The sequence below is a fragment of the Plectropomus leopardus genome, chromosome 20 (assembly GCF_026936395.1).
Source record: "Plectropomus leopardus strain MGB_pleo_1.0 chromosome 20, ASM2693639v1, whole genome shotgun sequence".
Classification (NCBI taxonomy): Eukaryota; Metazoa; Chordata; class Actinopteri; order Perciformes; family Serranidae; genus Plectropomus; species Plectropomus leopardus.
The window spans coordinates 17332221-17352497 of record NC_142195.1 but is presented as its reverse complement, the minus strand read 5'-3'; the positions used below and the strand labels follow the sequence as shown (position 1 = coordinate 17352497).

Sequence of the window (20277 nt, the reverse complement as noted above, 5' to 3'; positions counted from 1 at the left end):
GGAAGCGACAGATGACGACACACACACACACAAAGTCAGTTGTCACTTTACATGCTGACACTGCAGCTCAGCACCATTTAATTAGGCTTCACTGTCGTAAAATGAGCGACAGTGGAGATACTGACTATTAAAATGGAAAGCAGCAACAGGAAAATTGACCTGCTGTGAGACATTCAAACCCAGGGCCAGCTCTACCCATTATGCAATATAAGCAGCTCTCTAATGCCCTCTAATCTCTGGGGGCAAAATGTATATTTTTGAATGAACAAGACACAATAAAAAAAAAAAAAAAGACTGACAACATTTTTTACCAAAAAACAGACAAAAACTGTAATAGCTGTAGTCTATTTGAAGACAGTGTTGCTACTAATAGAGCCCTTCAAGGGATACTTTGCTGATAGTCAGCCAGCTTTGTATCAAAACGATATGCACAGTATGTGTAAATGAACCTTCATCTAACCAGTGCCTAGATATTCCTAGATGTCCTAGATTTTTTCCCTCTGATCATGTGGCACAAAATTCAAAGTATTTGCATCCTTCTACTTCATATATGGTGCTGTTTTATGTGAGGACCCTCTTTAAATAATTGAAATACCTCATTAAATCTTTACATGATGATTTGTACATTATGTGTGCTATTAAAACTACAATACATAAGCTGGTTTACTGGCATGTGTAGTGGCAACAGGGGGTCCAAACTAAATCATATCCTGCTTGGTCTAGGGCCGGCCATGTTCAAACTAATCACTTAATTTAAAAGGTAAAAATCCTCAATCTCTAAAAGTGACATGTTTCTTTTAAATGTGAATACTGCATGTGTATAAATATTCTCCTGCCAGCATGACACACTTTTTCCATGTAATTAAATTTGAGCAGTTTGTTTTCAAGTCTTTATTTGCATTTTGTTAAATTCATGCACACTGCTCTTTTCTCCTTTTAAATAATTAAACGGACAAACACAAAGCTATTCTCAGTACTTTCTAAAGTAAGACCTTAATGAGCCTCAATCTAGAAGGACATAACATGCTTTTGCATCCAAATTACATTTTTTAAATTAAGTAAGAAGAAAGTCAGCTTTCACATACTCTCGAATAATTGGATTTTTGCCAGGGATGCACATCATTTTGTAAGAAACCCTTCAGCTGCTCCTAATTAAGATTCTCTCGTAATGACGACCTTCCTCAGACAGCTGTGCTCTGCTGGGTCATTGATGATGTCTCGACCTCTTTTAGAGAAACGGCTTAGAAATGTTCCAAGCAGAGACTTGATGTATCTGCTCATCTACCCGAAACCTAACATGTTCCCTCGCTGGCGATGCCAAAAATTAGCATTTGCACACACATGCTCCTCTGTTGATTTCTCTAATCTCCCCAGCTGTATAATTATGCATCCGTCACAGCTCCATACCTGGTAGCAGTATGCCTGAGGCCAGACACTCCATGACTCGACGTAGGGCTTCTCCAGCCCCGAGAGGTCTGTTGCAGGTGGCAATTGCCTTCTCACAGATGAGCTCTAAAGGCTGCAAGAACACACAAACAAGAACACAAATGAGCACGTAACTGTAAAGAATTAGAGGTGCTGTGCAAAGAAGAGCTGCAATGCTGCAATGGCAGCTTAAGCTTGAAATAGGGAGAAAGAGGGGATGACATGCAGCAAAGGGCCACAGGATGGAATCAAACCAGAAACCACTGAAGCAAGGACACAGCCTCAGTACACAAGGCACCCACTCCACCAGGTGAGCTCCTGGGCGCCCCATAATGACCATTTCTGACATATCATAGACTAAGAGATTTTTCGATTTATCGTAAAAATATAATGGTTAGCTGCAGCCATAGTGCAAACAATACAGACAGTATATGTGTGATATGGGAAATCAAACTTGTGGAGGATGAACTTGCATGAATATTTTTTTTTAAAAAGTATCACCATCTGTTGCTTAAATGTTGTATTTACATAATATATTCAGTGGCTTTCTCACTAAACATAATTCATCTTTCATGCTTAAAAGATAAACAGCACGCCGGTCAATTATATCTTAAGAAGGCTATGTTTTAAAATGCACACTAGACTGCATCAGAATTCTTCAGCCTTGTATGCACAATTCTTCAAATTTTCAAAGAAATATAATCTTTCCTTTTACAGCACAGATATGGAGGGTATCTTGGCATAATGCACAGAAGCATAAAAATGCATAAAGGTTCAAGAGGACTGAACACCTTCATTTCACTTTGCAGGATTAACACTCAAACACAGGTAATTACAGCAATGGACTCACCCATCCCTTGAGAGGTTCCCAGACAGGGTGTCTATTGCACATGTCTCTAAGTATCCTGAGAACGATAACGCAGGACTTGAGCCCATTCACTCGAGCCTGAGAGAGATGGAGGGGATGGAGAGAGGAGTAGAAGGAGAAAAGGAGGGATGCAAGAAGGAAGATTAAACAGAAAGAGGGGGGGAAGGGAACAAATTGAGTGCACAAGGAGTGGTATTTGCGCAAACACATACAGATAAACAGCCTGCTTCACACCACAAAGCCACATGATGAAGTGATTGTTTCTGGCTAAAACCCCACAGAGAAGGAATATGTTGAGTTTAAGACACTAGACATTTTGAATTTAGTTTTCTAAACATGATTTACTAAAATATTACTCTTAGATCTGTCTATGTCCTCAGAAAATACCTACGTCTTGACCTTGTAATTTTTCGTCAGTATGGTAAGTGAGTTGGGAGATAGATGGGGAAGGGTATGGGAGAGGAATCAAAGGGAAGCATTGACATACTGTACAGAGCAGGCAGGTTCACATAATAGCCAAAAAGAAAAACAAGTATCAACCATTGCTTTTGTAGCCTTACGATTCTTCTTATATTCATTTTTTTTTCCCAGTGTGTATACAGCGGGTGGAGTGCATCATCATATATAGTGAGAATACACTTTTTGGGAGAATTTGAAAAAATGAGAAACTCCAAAAGTACTGATGTGTAATATTTGGCTATTTTTCTTAGTGATGAAAACTGAACTGGAGAAGAGCAGGTATAAAAACAAACATTTATCAACAAAATAGCCATTAATTCTTACATAATTTGTCATCTAATATGTAAATTAAAAAAATATTTTAGTAAGTAATTCTTCCACCCTTGTATCTATTCTAGATTAGTCTAATCTGAGCGGGCATAATAAGCACCACATCATTAGCTATCAGAGTGTATTCCCTCTGCATGAACCGTCAGGCTACAATAAGCATCGGGCAGGAAGACAGGAAGTGAGTGGGTGCCGACCTGGAACCACTTGGCGTGTCGCAGCGCTGCCAGGGCCAACAGACATCTGTGTCTATCCAGCACCTCCCCCTCCTCCTCCTCAGCCTCCACTCTCTGCGCAGCAGCACCCAACACTGCCACAAAACAATAACAACCCGATATAGAGAACGTAAAACACACACACGTCACGTCTGAGTGTGTGTGTTTGAATTGTGCGCGTGTGAATGTGTGCAGGCACGCTCTGCGTGAATGCACACATACACACACACATGCATGGATATTTTTTGGTACATACAAGGTGCTTTTCATGCCATAAAGTTGTTCCTCTCCTTGTAGAAAGTGCTGACTCTCTACAGGTCACAGATCCATGATGAATGCTCAGATAAAAACGTCCTCACTCTTTAAACGGTGTGTTATTTTCAACACTGTGATCAGTCTAACGTGTTAACTACATTACATGTTGACGTCTTTAGCACATTGTAACACAGGATGTACTGTTGCTTGTTTATGTGTTGAAAATTACACACACTATTCAACAGTGATTAGGTAATTTACATTCATCCAGTCACTGAGAAATCAGTGAAAGGGAGAGCAACTGGGGTCACAAGGGAAGAGACAACTTTGTGGGATGGAGAGCCCCCCACAGACATACATTAAACAAATACCTAAGGAGTGTTTGATTTAATGTGTGGGCATTGCTGGGACACATTCACTCATTTCGCTGTGCCCAGCAAGGTAAATCAACCTCTCCTTTATGTATTTGAGGAGGATTTTATTTATTTTGATCCAGTCTGCACCAGGCAGGAGTCAAAATAGGAGTTTGTTTTTCTTCTGGATTTCTTAAGGTGCGCTTGATTTCACAGGTTCATGGAGAAATGGTGCAGAGAAAGCAATTCAACTCCCTGTCTGGGCAAACACGGAATCAAGCGCTCTTAAAGTAGAACTGAAAAGAAAAAAAAAAATCTTAGATAGTTTGACCCAGTCTCAGACAAACACAACACAGGAGGGATCAAGGCAGGGTTTAGTCACAGCATTGTGGTTGGTAAAAGAGGAGCATTCTTACGCGTTTATATGTAAGCGTTTGATTCACGCTGCCATGCACACCAGGATGGTTGAGTTACGACACTCTACAAATTCTGCTACACTTGAATCAGCACAAAATCTATGATATGCAAGGCGAGCTGAATCAAACGCAGCTGTGTATGAATGAGTGCGGTTACATGGGGTTTCTGAAGAGGGTTTATTGTGTGTGGGACCTACTTGAAGTGACATAAAACACACTACAGAGCCCTTTGGGTCTCTATGATAACACAGCTAGGTAAATATTTTCCTCATCGCTCTCCCGTGAAAAGAAAAATTCTTCCCTGAAGAGGCATTAAGTTGAAATGTCAAATGTGTCCAATGAGTAGCAGCACAAGAACATCTATCTCATATTAACCCTTATCTGGCCATTATTGCAGCAGATCTCATCCTCAATTTAATGCATGCAGCAGTGTATGTGTTTGTGTCTTGGTGTGATGTATAATGGCCTATCTTAAGGTCTGTCAGAGTGATCCCAGCTGCATGTGAGACCACTCTGCTGCTAGTGGATCATTATCGTCTTTCTCCTCCTGCTTGCTTGTCCTCCCGCTGCTCTCTCAAATGCTCTCCTGGCTGCACACTCACTCAGAGCTCTTATTTTATCATTATCTCCGTCTGTGTTACTGATGCCTGTCCTCTCCCTCAGTCTGATTAAAAAATTTCCCTTTGTGATCGTGTCTTGTCTAATTTACTGTCACAGCACCCTCCCTTCCTTGGTGACCACACAAAGCAGTGAGCTATATCCGACAGAATGCTTCAACCCCCAAATGGCCATTTGTATATCAATTACTCAGCCTGTATTACATTGAATTCATGAAGAAAAATGTTATTCTGCTGGCTTACAAGTTACACACCATTTTATCAGCTTTCCTGGTCCTCGCAATTAAATGTTAAGAAGTGGACCTGTGCACTGATATGGAGAGGACCCTGTGACTTTGGTGGATTTAAACTAACCCTTTAAAACACCAAAGTAAAAAAATAACACACACTAACTAACTGATTGAGGCAGCACTAGACCCGCAGCTGCCTTGTCCAGCAAGGTAATAATTATGTTTTTTGTCAATGAAGTCTCGCTTTGAAGATAATATAGATAACATGTTTCAAAATCTGTTTAGCTCAGTGTGTTACACACTGCATAAATTGTATGAGAGTTTGTAAAAAGATGTTTTGATACTGTATGTTTTGCTGTTGTTAAATGTGGACCCCTATGACTTCTATTCATCAAGAATTTTCTCCATTTTTGGATTTGTGAAAAAGGAGTTTTCATCACAAATTTAATGTAACACAGGGTGAGTAATTGATATACAAATAGTAATTTATAGGGTGAAGTATCCCTTTAAAAACACACAAGCATGAAATAACTTATATTCAATCAAATATTAAACTACACTCAAACGTAGTAACCCAGAATTATATGGTAACTGATTAAAGTAACAGATAAGATGAACAAGCACTATTTTAAATAAATATACTGATTGCCTGACATCAGATCAGAAGGCTTTATTGATCCATGTAACAGCACTTAACTAGCCGGAGCTTACTGAAACATTCTGGTGCAAAGCTTTTAGTCTTATTGCATGAGCTTGCTCGTCTACCAAAAATTTGTTTACAGACTCTCTAATACTTTGATAATAAGGTCCTGACCAGACACAAGCAGCAATAGCTTTAAGAGAGCTAGAAAAGGTGCTGACCCTGGTATCTGTGCCTGTCACTCCACATGTTAACATGTAGTAGTGGCAGTAGTAGTATTTGTGCAAACGTATTAGACCCTGCCTTTTACAATGTGAGCCTTTTAGACAGACTGGCCCACATCCCTCAACCTCTACAGGTTCCTGATGAAATCTGAGCGATTAGACATCCAGTGTGACAGGTATCTTTATCCCTTGGGTGCAAAATACGACTGTGTGCGCATTGCTTCCCCTCCGTGTGCTCTTTTTGGTACGCTAGAGAGAAAAATATGAGCCGTCTTCGCTGTGGCACATGGCGTGATGTACAGCTAACCTTCATGCTGTCTCTCATCTCTCTCAGACCTGAGTGTCTCGTTGGACGGGAGCCACAGGATGGATGGGCAGCTCGCTACTGCTCGGTTATTGATTTTGCTGGCCTGCTGGCCTTGCCTCCCCGTCCCACCTCCCACAACCAATTACAATCAGTTCCTGATACCCATGAAAAGGGGGTGGTTTGGGGGGTGGGGGTTATTAGACTGAGCACCAGACAGTTCCTGTGTGTTTCAGCTCTGGTATGCGTCCTGTACTGCAGCTGTCTTGTCTTGTGTCAGCATGTGTTAAAAAGGTCATACCTCTGTTTTAAGGGACATAAAAACATATACAGATACAATATGAAACAAAATTTTCTGTTGGGATGTGGAGTGCGAAAAGGGAATAAAAACTACCTCGCCCATTCTTTTCCTGCTCCTCCTTTTCATCCTCGACTTCCTCCTCTTCTTCCTGTCCTTCCTCCCCATTCTCCAACTCCTCCTCATCCTCCTCCTCTTCTTCTTCCTCCTCCTCCTCCTCCTCCTCCTCATCTTCCCGCATGGCCGGCGAGGTGAGGGTGATCGTCAGTGTGAGTTTAGGCTCTGTTGTAGTTCGTACCAAGATGGCCGCCTCGGTCGAGGAGCTCGTGACCTCATATTTCTCTTCTGTCAGCTTCTGTCATGTGTAAAAACAGATACAAGTGGATGGTCAGAGGCCAAGGCCACAAAGCATGCACTCGATGCAGATTAAAAAAAGAAGCAGACTATATCTGAGCCTACTGCTGCTTCAAAATGCTGCAACAACATGGTCAAGTACGAAAGTAGAAATGTCAAGTGAAAAACATGCGTGGGAAAAACATTTGAGAAACTGATTAGCCTTGCAGTTATGGTATCTCCTGATATTTCCAAAAGGGGTTATTTTGGTCCCTAAGATATGAGTGATATGCTGAACTAAAGAAGCATTTTAAAATGTGAGAAAGCAATGTATCTCTTTCTTTCTTGTCTTCACATTATTGTCAACAGTGTAGTTTTAAAAAGTCACATTTGTACCAACAGATCCGTCAAAATCATACACCTGACACAAGGAAATGAATAAAAGGGCACTGAAAAAAAGGTGTGAGATTGGCGAAAACACAACTGAGACAAAAAAAGGCTAATAGACAGATCAATAATGTGAAAGGGGGAGATGACATGCAGCAAAGGGCCGCTGCAGCAAGGACACTGCCTTCACTAATGGAGCGCCTGCTATCCATTCAGCTACCGGACGCCCCATTTCTGAAGTTTTTAAGGTCTTTTCTTTCTTTTCCTTTCATTCTTAAAAAATTCTATTTTATTCATTCATTGATAGTTTTAGGAAATGTTATTGAACTTCTTTTTTTTTAGAACTCAAATCCTATTTTCCCAGGTTTTACAGGGTAAAAATAGAGGCCATCTACATCCCGAGGATGTAGAATAAAACAATAGAGACAGGGCACAATTAAGTTCTGTCCCCACCGCAGGGGAAAACAATAAATCGCTCCTCATTGACTTTGTATTGCGTGAAGGTGCCTCTTTGTCAGTTTCTAGCAAACAGATGAAAAATGCCTAAAAGCTGCTGTGTGGTGAGATGCACAACCAGCAGAGTACAGAATACATAAATAAGTTTTTCAAAGCTGCCGAACAGAAACACTGAGACTTTGAGAAGACAAAAGTGGATACAGACAACAGCAGGAAGATTTGGAAAACTATGGGATCCTGACACTCTTAAAAATGTTACAGTTGCTAATTCAGCCAAACTATAAATGCTGAAGTAAACTACTCTATGCAAGGCCTGATCTTTGCTAGATTAAATGATGACCTTACCTGGTGATACCATTAAATAGTTGTAAGTATTTAACCACTTTCACTGGTAGACATATGGTGCTCAGATAATTCTTTGACATGCTGAAATCTAATGTTTCTAGCCAGCCACAGGCCTTTGGGTGCATACTGTGGCGGCGATGGTTTTCCCCTCTTGTGGGCATGCTTTTCAGAGCATGACGTCTAGTGTTTTGTCTCTATGGTCCAAGCCTCTCCCCTTTCACACAGTTATTCAATGCTTTCCCCTCCAAGTTGTGACCATGCTCGACCCTGCTTAGGTTTTGTTCCTAGCTACTTGCTTGTGAGCTACTGGTCCCTTACGATATGAAATCAGGGTTGGAGCAGGAAACCAGGGTGAATATGAATTTGTATGAATGGGGATGGGAAGTTGTGGTTAAGGTTAGCGTTAGTGTCCAGGATATTAATCTAAGTCTATGAAATGTCCTCCTAAGTGACAAAAACAAATGGGTGTGTTTGTGTGTATGTTTCGAACACTGCTTAAGTGAGCAGTGATTCGCAGAGGGCCCATCTACATCCCATTTGGCCTAGATGAGAAAATCAGAATCTCTGGTCACTGGGCTGAGACACAACATTACATCCCTGCCCACACAGACAGAAAACACACATGCGCTTTTTCCTTCTTGTCATTTCCTCTCTCACACCACTTAGCTGAGTTAGAGAACAAGCAGAGCAGAGGCAGGGGGCAGAATTTATTCATTGGGTCATTTCTGCACTAGCTGGCCAGGATGGGAAATTTAACCACGTTTTTAGTTAGTGCGAAATACTTTATCTTCAAACTGATTTTTTTGTGAATGTAAAAGTTCACTTGGTTGCAACAATATATATCTAAAAAATTACTTGGATGGTGGACTGCAATCACTGGGAGCTACATAAGGCTCGAAAAAGTTTAATACAATTTAATTCCTAGATAATTTACAAGCAAACAAGTCCAAAAGTTAAAGTGACAGCATGTAAAAAATAAATCCTGTCTGTTTGTGCCTGCACTTTGTGTACACTCTGTGTGTACTGTAGGGATCAGCGTGTTTTGTATTCCTGTGCCATGACTTCTTCAAGAGGAAACATGATGCTGTGGTAGTGACGAGAGCATTAATCACACATGACTCATACATACTAAAACACCTCTCAACTTCTCACTTGACGACTTTGCTGTCTCTTGCCTACTTATGCCAACACTTCTCGCTTCTCTCTGCATTTACACATGAACTTATACGTACACACGTAGCAGTAAGAGTTGCCAAATTCAAGCAGGAACACTCATAAAATGATGAAAGCTCATCCAAATCGCTTAATTTCTGACACTGGAGAAGAGTGTTCAGTAGAAATAGAGCTTTCTTGGATTACGTTTGACAGACTATGACTGAAGGTTTGATGCACAGCCAAGATGCAAATGTGTGTTAACGGTATGTTTGCAAGCGACTGTATGAGAAAAACAAAAGACGAAGAGGTTAAGACGTAAAATGAGGTATCTGTTTGCATGCATGTGTGTATGTGTGTGTGTCTCTAACCTCTATCTGTGTGGGTAAATTGTGACAGACAGTGTCCAGCAGTGTCTGTGTGGGTTTGTCTCTGCACATCAGCACCAGCTCCAGGTCCATGTCGCCTTTGATCAGGAGGCCTTTGGCCACCAGGCCGATCCTCATCACTCCACACAGCACGCCGCCACTGCTGGGCTCTCTGTTTTTAAGGAAAAATAAACAACAGGTAACAATTGTTTATTAGGTGGTTTTTAACCAAAATGAATTTTAAATTCACAGCAAAAAAATAATCAAGTGCTACTGCTTTCTATTTTTGAATAAGATCGAAGCTTGTGCAGGAAACAAAACACCGTGTAAATCTAAAAGAAAAGTCACATTATCATATTTAATATGAGTATTCATACTTTCCAACATCTTTTGCCAAACATAATAACTACTTTAAATGAAGAATGTCTTAACATGCCTCAATATTTTATGTAATCTTTGGTAAATAGCTGTACGATGAACAAATTAAAATATAAGGTGCCAGTTAAGACTGCAAAATAAGATCCGACAAGGCAATCCAAGACCTTAATGAGAAGTAGTGAACCCTCAATAAAAAGATTCATGAAGATAGCCAACCATGGAGACTGTGCCCAGAGATTGTCAAGTGGTTTAGGTTAATTTCCTCCGAGCCGTTCATGCTCCTGCTGTTCATCTAACTCTCTGCCAAAAAGCGAAATACAGTATTTCCCAATATGTTGAACTATTAGTGAACATTTTTTAAACAGATAAAACAAGTAAGAGGACGCCAACTCCTACGTCATGTCAAGTTTTTGACATTTTATAGACTAAATATTCAAACATTATTAAAAAACTTAATTACAGAACCATCAGTTGCAATTCTACTTAGGCCTGCCATGGTAATAACTTTTGTTGGACAATAAATTGTCCAAGAAATAATTGTGATAAATGAAATTATAGTCATTTCAAAACCATTTAATGCTCCTAATAACATTTTTTTAAGATTATTTTTTGGGGGCTTTTTATTCCTTTAATGGATAGGAAAGCTTTAGTGTGAAAAGTAATTAGCATTTGATACTTTACAAAAGAAAGTATAATTAAAATCATTGTTCCTTTAAAGGAATAACCCAAAATTACCCAGTTTCAGACTTAATACAAAATTTGGCAAACAAAAACAAACCAAGTGACATCTCTTTAGACTAATAGAAAAGCTTAGCGAAGCTCTGGGAACATCGCATTTGTTCATTTATAATGTGCCACATAATGATAGCCAGTGTGCCACAGTCAGCTCCTTGTAGTTTGTTTGTGATTTCATTGGATGAAGTTGTTGGGGGATAAACTAAAAATGATTTCCTTTTTGTCCCTTTGCCAGGGGCTATTGGTGAGCTACGCTGTGTCACACGTATAATGTCTTTTTTCTTAAGACTCGCACAACTAGGCAGGGGTGGAGAGAAAAAAAACGGAGAAGCGCTGCACCAAAGTCTTATTGGTCAAATAACCCTGCTGTTTGCTGTGGCACCACATTGGCCATGATAGGCAGTATTGAGGTCATCAATACGAAATGATCGAGGTCATGTTCAGATATCGTACGATAAGCTGATAATTATTGTGACAATTATTGTGACGAGCTCTATTATGTGTCATTGTTACTCCACCTGTAGCTGTCGCTTGAATCCTCAGTTTCATTGCTGGGTTCGTCGCCAGGATCCTCCTCCTCTGTGCTGTCTGCTGGTTGGCTGTCTACTTGGCTGTGGTCGTCGCTGCTGCTCTGATCCAGCCAATCAGAGACGTGCTTGAGGGCGCACTCGACAGTGGACACCAGCGTCTGAACGGCTTCCAGCTCATGAGAGGAGGGGTAGATGGTGGAGTGTTTTGCCATGACATGGCGGTCATCGTTACTAAAGGAACGGAAGGACCTCTGAAAGGGAAAGATAAAGTAGGAGTTAGTGATTAAGTTTAGTTAGTTTAGTTTGATTAAAATGGACTTAGACACTAAAACAAAGTGACACACACACGAACACACGCAGCACAGGCACCACTGGAGAGATGTTTTCAACAACACATTGAGCTTTAATCCATCAAATTGAGCTTTGGGCTCCCTGTTGGGTTTGACTATTCTCCATCACACAACCAAATTAAAAACACACACAAATGCCTGCACTACAACAGTACGGCAAACAAATTAAATACACAAACTTAGTGTCCCACCACACATGAGTACAAATTTGTGTGCCTCCATGCGGACGTTGTATCTCTTTTATGGGAAAAATCAATTCTTAACTCAGTGACAGCTTCTATTTAATGGCCCTGACCCTGACACACATGCATGCACACATGTGCACATACACACAGCTGTCAGAAATTCATCTGACCACCATCCTCATATCCTCTCCACGTGTCCTAATTCAATCGGACATTCTGGCCCTGGGAATTTATGTCAGCTCTTTCTCATTTTCTCCCTCTTACTCTTTGGGAGGTGTGGAGGAGATCAGGTGGGAGGCATCAGACGTGGGGAGCACAGAGGAGAGTAAACAACAGAAAATAGAAAAGGCATGGCATGAAAGCCAAGCACAAAGAGAATAGAGAAAAGCGAAGGAGGGCTTTGGGAACAGTACGGAATCTGTTAAATATGACGTAAAATGTTTGAGGCAGGGAAGGCTGAATTCAAAGACGGATGGAAAGGTAAAAAGATGAAGGGGAGCAGGTGCAACTCAGGCTTTTGTGATTCACACTCTGCAATTAATGCCACCCAGATGGGCCCCTGTGCATTTATATGAAACACGTTGTAAATTACATGTCGGCTGTTTATATCTTTTTTCGTGTCACAGCATTTCAGTGCGTGGCAGCTTTGTGATGTGAGAGATTATTTAAACATCTGACCATTAGATATTAACTAATGTGATTTAATGTAATGTTAAACTGATGCGACGGGTAACTTAAGTGGCAATGCAGAGAACAGATGATGGGATAACCCTCTGCAAGTTTAATTACATTCAGAGTGCATTTTAATCAATTTTCATAGCACAACATTTTCAGCAATACACATAATGTAAATTCTTTGGGGCTACTGTATAATTAAAAGGAGAAATGAAATCATGAATATACAGCGGTGCTTGTCATAACATATTTCATATCAATTCCTCAGTGCTTTCATGACTGGCAGTGATACCACCTCTGTTGCATTATTTGTTTTTATTCTCCTTTTTATCTGCATTACTTTTATGTACATCAAAATAATATCTAATGCCGATAAAAAAGCTTAGAAGTTTAGATCATTGCTAAGGTAATTGATGTCTGAATCAGTATTTAAAGACTTTGCTTTTCTTTACCATTAACCATACAAATCCTAAATAGCCTATTAATTAAGAAATAGTTATACAACAAAATTCATTATGCATTAACATTAATACTAGTTATTCTCAGAAAAGGGCATTTAAACTTAATGACATGTCTACTTTTGTGACTATGACAGCTTGATCATCTGTGACAGGCTTACATATACACTAGCATGACGTTGAAAAAGGTCAAGCATTTGGTACATAAACTGTACATAAATATGGATGACATTACAACTTCCCAAAAGTGAAACCAAGGCATCTTGATTGTCCCCTGGTGGCTGGCTGCAGTATCTTCATAAACCCCACCCCCTTCATGTTGGCAGACAGGACATGGGCCCAAATTAAAAAGTGCAGCTCATCATTTTCTGTAGTTCTTCTTCTTATCTCCCGATTACTTTCAAGTGTTATTTTTTTGATAAATTTGGTTTAATAAGTAATTTGATGCTATAAAAAGAGAATTTAATATCATAATTGAGCTAGCTCTGACTGTGATTGGTCTGACAGGTGTATGGGCGGGAATTCGATACTGCGGAGATCGCTACTGCACACACTCTGGCTCCAAATTATGTCACCAGCATAAAATTCAAACTGCTGTATACAGGATATTTTTGCTTCATCTTTGCAAGTGGGGGAAAGTAGAAACATATTATCCATCTTTATACACAGTCTATAGTCTGGAAAAGTTTCAAAATATACTAAGATGATCTTCAAAAAGTCAAGAGGTGTCAGTGTCAAGTGTCAGTTTAACTGTCTTACATGGTATTCTTTTTCTCTAGCTGTTATGGATGATATTACTGTGACCTGCATGCTCATGAAGTGGCTGATTGAAGTGTGTTTCCACCAAAGCATTTCTTTCCTCAGCTGGAAACAGCAGTTTTTGCTGTTGAGCACTTTTATTTGTCTTCTGTGATAGTTCGTCTTTATGGTATTTGGCCCGACCCTTCTCTCCAGTGATTGGACAGCTGATGACAGTGACGAGTTTTACCCAAAGTTAAACATTTTTCAACTCTCATTTTGAATCAGAAAACAGATACATAATCACAGAAGACATCCAGTGTAGGATTTATCACTACAGATTTATTTTAATAAGTCTCCAAAAAGATTCTGCAGTTCAAGGCTGGATTACACAGCGTGTGAAATGTATACGATCACACCGAAGCAGCCTTTGTTGGAGCAGCAGGATGGCTAATGTTAGCTTGTGAGCTAAAACTAGTAAGTCTCCCTTGTATAGTGTTACAGAGATATTAAAGGTTAGTGACGTTATGTTGTATATGACATTGTCAACCCCAGAGTTAATTTCTGTAACATCCAGTATGTCAAATTTTTCCATCAGTCCTGTCAACGCTTAGCGTTGAAACAAACGTTACAGTGAAAAGTTTATTTTCAGATAATACTACATTAGAGATCACAATTATTTTTTCCCCCCATCGACCAACTGATTGGTTGGAGAGTAGGCAGAATTTCAGTCGACAAAGATCTTCTTTGGGTGGTTACAGCCTTACTAATTGTCATGTTATTTCAGGAGCACAGACTGAAAACAGATTTGATTTATGTTCTTGTCTCTCATCCCCCCTGAGGTTTTGATTATTTGTGGATATTTTTCACTGAAGCTTTGGTGTCTCAGAACTGGTATTTAGGACAGCCCTGAAAATATCACTGGAGTTCAGTTTTGCTTTGTCTGCCTTTTTATCTCTTTCTTCACTTTAACTCTTTGTTCTACTCCATCTTCATTTTCTGGGGAAATATAAAGAAATCATAGCTGAGAAAAACAATTAGGATAACACAATATTGTTTACATCATCCCTTGGTAACCTGAATCTGAAGGACGAGGTTCATTTTTAATCATTAGAGGGTATCGCACTGTGCTGGGAAGCCTGAGGTGCATAACCCAGTTCAACATGAGGAGGCTGCTCTCAACAAGCTGCTTATCTCCGAGACCCACATTTCCCCTTTATTCAGTACACACATCGCCTCAAAGAGAACCACACACCAGGCATGCTTCCACGCACGCACGCACACACTCGCACACACACTCACACACACACAAGCCAGATGACCTTTTAGTTGTAGTATGGCTAGTGTAGTTTGAGTGCTACTATCAATCTACTTGAAATCCAAGGACCCCCCCACACACACACACACACACTCTATTCCATTCCTAATTGAACTGGTGACATTCTCTTTCACCAGAGTGAGTGAGATAAAGCTATTAACAGAATGGAGGACAAGCGCTGCACAATAACTGCAGCCTCACAGCATGTGTAGCTCAGTATGTAGAGTGTGACACAAACTTTTGGCAGTGTTTGACTCCAGACTCTGCAGACTGATTCTCTCAACACTTTGGCACTGGAGTGACAGGGAGTGAATTAGGATACCTTGAAAAAAGATGACAATATTTAAAAAAGTCTTATTTTGAGATGCATGGCTTTATTTGACATTTTACTAAATGCTAATTTCAACAGATCTTTGTTAGTATCATGAAGCATTAGCCAGAAAATATTGACTCTCCCTTATTTAAAGGGAAAATGTAAGCAGCTTCAGTTGTGGTAGTGCAGGGCAACAATTGACTAAAAAACAATGACAGTTTTACTTAGTTACTGCATAAACTTAATATGAAGATTTCCTGCTTTTCTTTGTTTTTTATCATTAAAAATGTAAAATCTTTTGGGATTTCTCATGGTCAAACAAAACAATTTTTAAATGCTTTTTTCAATAATTTGTTGGTAATTAAAAGTGCAATAGTTGTAATAATAGAGAATGAATTTATTGTTACGACACACTGAAAATCACTGCACTGTTGCTTTATTGAGCTATGAGTAATGGTGCATTCACATGGAAGCAGGAAGACAGTAGACAATGACTTTTGGATGGCATGGGGGAAAAAACTGTCAAAGGCATGACAATGTTCAAACACATAAGGATATGCTGGGATGGTGAGGTCATGATGTAACAATGCAAAGGCGGAGTAAAGACAGGATTTTGTAGCAGCTCAAAAGCCTTCCAGTGATGTATTACCTGTTTTATTTAAAGATAAAATGTCACGTTTTGGCTTCAGATAATAGTACTGTACAAAAAAAGGTGATACTGTAACTGTGAATGTGTGTGTGCACCTACAGGAACGTGTACAATCTTGTGTGTATCTTTATACTTGTGTGTCTTCTCACAGGACTGTTTAACAGACCAACAGTCGCAGATTTTATGAGCCGTTGCTAATGTGAGCTTCTGCAGCCATAAACCACATTGCAAAGAGAGTGTCCATGTATCTGTGTGTGTGTGTGTGTGTGTGTGTGTGTGTGTGTGTGTGTGTGTGTGTGTGTGTGTGTGTGCGTCCGCACTACTCAACCATGGGGGAGTTGTTGCCCAGCCGCTCTGATCACCATGTAAATCAGAGCAGTTAAGGAGGACTCACTGACAGGAATCGACCCCCCAGGCCAGCGTGTGCCCAGATAATGTTGCAGACATTTAGACAAGCGACAGGATAAGCAAGCTGCTGTGGCCAAGATGGGAAGTGATGCAGGATTTCGCAGTTTCACACTAATTTGAGAGACAACAGCCGCATGATTTTCGAGAAAAAACAGACCGAAAAGTGCTCTCTGGTGAAACAGCGCACATTGCTTTCATGCCCTCTTCACAACCTGATTACAAAGACGCACACTCCTTCCGTTAGAGACAACACTTTGGTTGTCCTTGATTTCACCCTGACAGCCATATAACCAGGAGGTCAATTGCGCAATCTGTTCTTCCTTCCTTGTAAGTATATGTGAGCGCATGAGTAAGAGTGAAATAAATCACAGATCTCCATCCAGATGCCTCAAACAACCCCCAGTGTCAATAAATAACAAAATTAGACTGAGTCCAATTTCAGCACAATGAACTAAAGCTGATCCTTGAAACTGAAAATTAAGTTCAGGTGGCTTAGGGCCAAAGTTAATGTTACTAAGTCAAATAATTCAATATATCATGCTCAAATCAAGTTTGGATATGATAGCCTAATGGCCATAGCAAAGTAAACAAGCCATTAACTCTACAATAAAGTACAGCAGAATAAAAGGCAGGAAACACAAGCAGTTTAGAAAATCAGACCGGTTACAAACAAACCAACACTTCAGCCATATTATCTGAACAAGGGCTGTAACTAAAGACTGTTTTCATTGCTGATTAATTTGTTGAACATTTTCTCAATTAATTGATTAGACATTTGGTAAACAAATTGTCAAAAGATTATGAAAAATGTTGATCAGTGTTTCATAAACTCCTCAAATGTCTTGTCCAGTTCTGAGCCCAAATATATTTTGTTTACTCAGGAGGAAGAAAACCAGAAAAATGTTTACAATTAAGATGTGGGAATCAGAGAATTTTTCTTCTTAAAAAATTACTCACATAGATGAATCAATTTTCAAAGTATTTGACAATTAATTGAATAGTTGACAACTAATTGATTAATCATTGCAGGTCTGATCAGAACCACTTTGATTTGAGTTAAACATAAATGTGAATGCACACAAAAAGTCAGAAATACTCTTCAAAACTGGCTTATCTGGAGGTTTATTAAAACTTGTCTGATCGTCTTACTGCTCATGTTCCCAAATAGTTGGAGTTAAATGATGGCCAAACATATACAAATAACACCACACCACATTAATCCCCCTGACATGTCCCAAGATTAAATATTCCCCCGAAATTGGGCATAATTGCACTACTGTTTGATACATTTACTCCAATTTAAAAAAAAAAAAAAAAGTACATTAACATCACTTTTCTAAGCTGTTTTATCTCTTGCGTTTCCTTTTGGAGCACTTTCTGGATCATGTTACCTGAAATGATTTATGTTTCAATTATGTGAATATGTAGAATTGATGTATAACATTTATAAATAACCAAAAAAATTTGAGATAAACATGTTTAGTTCACTGTGGAATGAAAACATGGACACAGATCTCCATTTTTCCCTCTTAGAATACAATAAATTCAACATCTATCTCCAAAGCAAATTATTTAACCAAACCTCCGACATCTGAAACAATGGATAACTTTGCAAAGAGCCTATTATGAGTAATACAGATCCTGTAAAATTATATGAGGGATGCAAAAAATTAACCACCTGTGATTCTTCCCCTCTATCTAATTGACCTGATTCTAGGAATCAGAAACAGACAAGCACATTAAAAAAAAATTAAATCCCTGTCTGCAAGCCACCAGCACACACACCATACGACTATATACCTTTGTATGCCATTGTTGCATAGCGCTTTTAGACCACACACTTACCAATTACACTCCATTTCATGCTCCAGTGAGGCCGCCCGGCTGGCAGCCCCATGTTACATAACCACATTACACAGCATTTACAACTCGCTGTGTACTAAACTAATATGCACACACTCCAACACAAGAACACCTTGAACATATAATGGCAAAAATCCAACACACTTGTCACTAAACATGGAAATTATGAATGACATATGCACATATAAACCTACACATTCAATTACTCACAGTGTTTTACACACATTACTTCCATCACCTCCATCAATTCCATCCATCACCCCCCAATCTGCAGGAGAAGCATTTCAGTTCAAGGTGTGGTGGTTAGACACGTACCCTGTCAGCGGCAGCTACTTCACTTTAGAAGCGGCAGAATCCAATGACTCTCCTCTCCATCTTCTCTGTCAGTCTCTTCCTGTCTCATCGTGTTTCTCTGTGGCCATCTGCTATAAATTACATGACCCAATGCCAAGGACAAGACTCACTAGAACAATATCAGCTTTGATTGGAGCCTCTAAACCCGTGTCGTTTTTCTTTCCTGCTATAAAATCTATTATTTTTACAGCACCGTTTAGGAGCATTGTACTGTATGTGTGTTTGTGTGTGCTTGCACAGTGTGCCTGAGGTGTTTGTGTGCTCTTATTTTTAATAAGTCATGTGCCTAAAGTGCATAGCGAGTACTTGGATGACAGCACACACAACGAGGTACTGTGAAGAGAGTCAGAGAGATGAGGGAGAGAAGAGGATGACAGAGAAAAGGAGAAGGCCTCCAAAAGTAAACAAACGACCAACGCTGAGAGATCGACAGAAGGAGATGCAGGGAGATAAAAACAAACTGGATTTTAATATTTTTAGCCAGCTGCAGAAACAAACGTTTGTTTGTAGTTGACAACAGAGGCCGAAAGATCCTCGTAGTAAAACTACACTGAAACCCAGAAAAACAAATCAACACCACCCATAAATACCACAAAAAAAACTATTTAGGAAGTGGCGTTTGAGCAGATTTCACACCTCTTTAGCCTAACATGAAACCAAGTAAAGTTAAAGGAGAAAAAAAACCTCAGAAACTTCAAAAACCCATCACAAAATAGGCTGTGAGTGATGGAACAACCAACACACACAAATAAAAAAACTGCGTGCCGTCTCTGTAACATCCAGCAGCCTAGGGGAGATTGCATTAAAAATTCATCCTGTGATTTATCTGCACTCTGCTTGGCAAGCCGGCCCGACACACTCTGCTATCCTGTTTTATTGTGCTCTCTCTCTCTCTCTCTCACTCTCACTCTCTCTGCTGTTTTTCAAATTACCACGTGTGCTGTCACACACATGATAGCAAAGTACACATTCAAATATATATAAAAAATCATCCAACAGCAAAATAACAAATAGGGTGTACATGTCAAGCCGGACCTTTCAACTGTCCTGATAAACATTTGATTAAAACAGACACATTAAAACAGAACTAGAAAAACATCATACAAAACATTATAAAGAACATGCCATCACTTCTGCAAAATTTCCAGTCTGTCATGTAGCAAAGAAATGGTGAGCATAAATATTTCACATTTTAAATATCACTAAAACAATTTTTGATCACTGCACTTTAAAAAAAAAACTTACGGTAAGTATTGTCCAGCATCAACAAAAGTTAGCAACAGTGTCCCAGACGCAGGAGGAGCATGCAGCATGAGTTTGTTTTGCTATTCCTTCATTTACAGAGTGGACATGCAGCAGGAAAAGCCAGTGATGCTACTGGTCCCCTGTCTGTGTCAACAGTCACAAAGAGCACTAACATGTGTTCCAGTGATTTGAACACAAGTGGACAGCCCAGACACATCACCACTCAAACCTGCACCTGTCAGTCTTCGCCAGCTGACCACTTGTGTGTGGATTTCTGGTGTTAAAGGTGTTAAAGTATATCAGCTAAGTTACCTTTTTAAAAAACATGTAGTGAAGATCTCATCACCGTTTTTCTTTTTCAATATAATGAAGGCGATCACTAAAGCATACAAGTGATACTCTGGAC

At 39.7% G+C, this 20277-nt stretch overlaps 1 protein-coding gene across 3 annotated transcripts in view; it reads right to left on the bottom strand.

Moving 5' to 3' along the window:
* strbp (spermatid perinuclear RNA binding protein) overlaps window positions 1-20277 on the bottom strand; it is a 104287-nt gene that overhangs the window by 23219 nt on the left and 60791 nt on the right. For all 3 annotated transcript variants that reach the window (XM_088070777.1, XM_088070776.1, XM_042508862.2), the window contains exons 4-9: window positions 11304-11566; window positions 9676-9844; window positions 6728-6986; window positions 3277-3389; window positions 2276-2371; window positions 1408-1519 (exon numbers count right to left, since the gene is read on the bottom strand). In XM_088070777.1, the coding sequence (XP_087926903.1) occupies window positions 1408-1519; window positions 2276-2371; window positions 3277-3389; window positions 6728-6986; window positions 9676-9844; window positions 11304-11566 (1012 nt within the window). The remainder of the gene's footprint in view (window positions 1-1407; window positions 1520-2275; window positions 2372-3276; window positions 3390-6727; window positions 6987-9675; window positions 9845-11303; window positions 11567-20277) is intronic.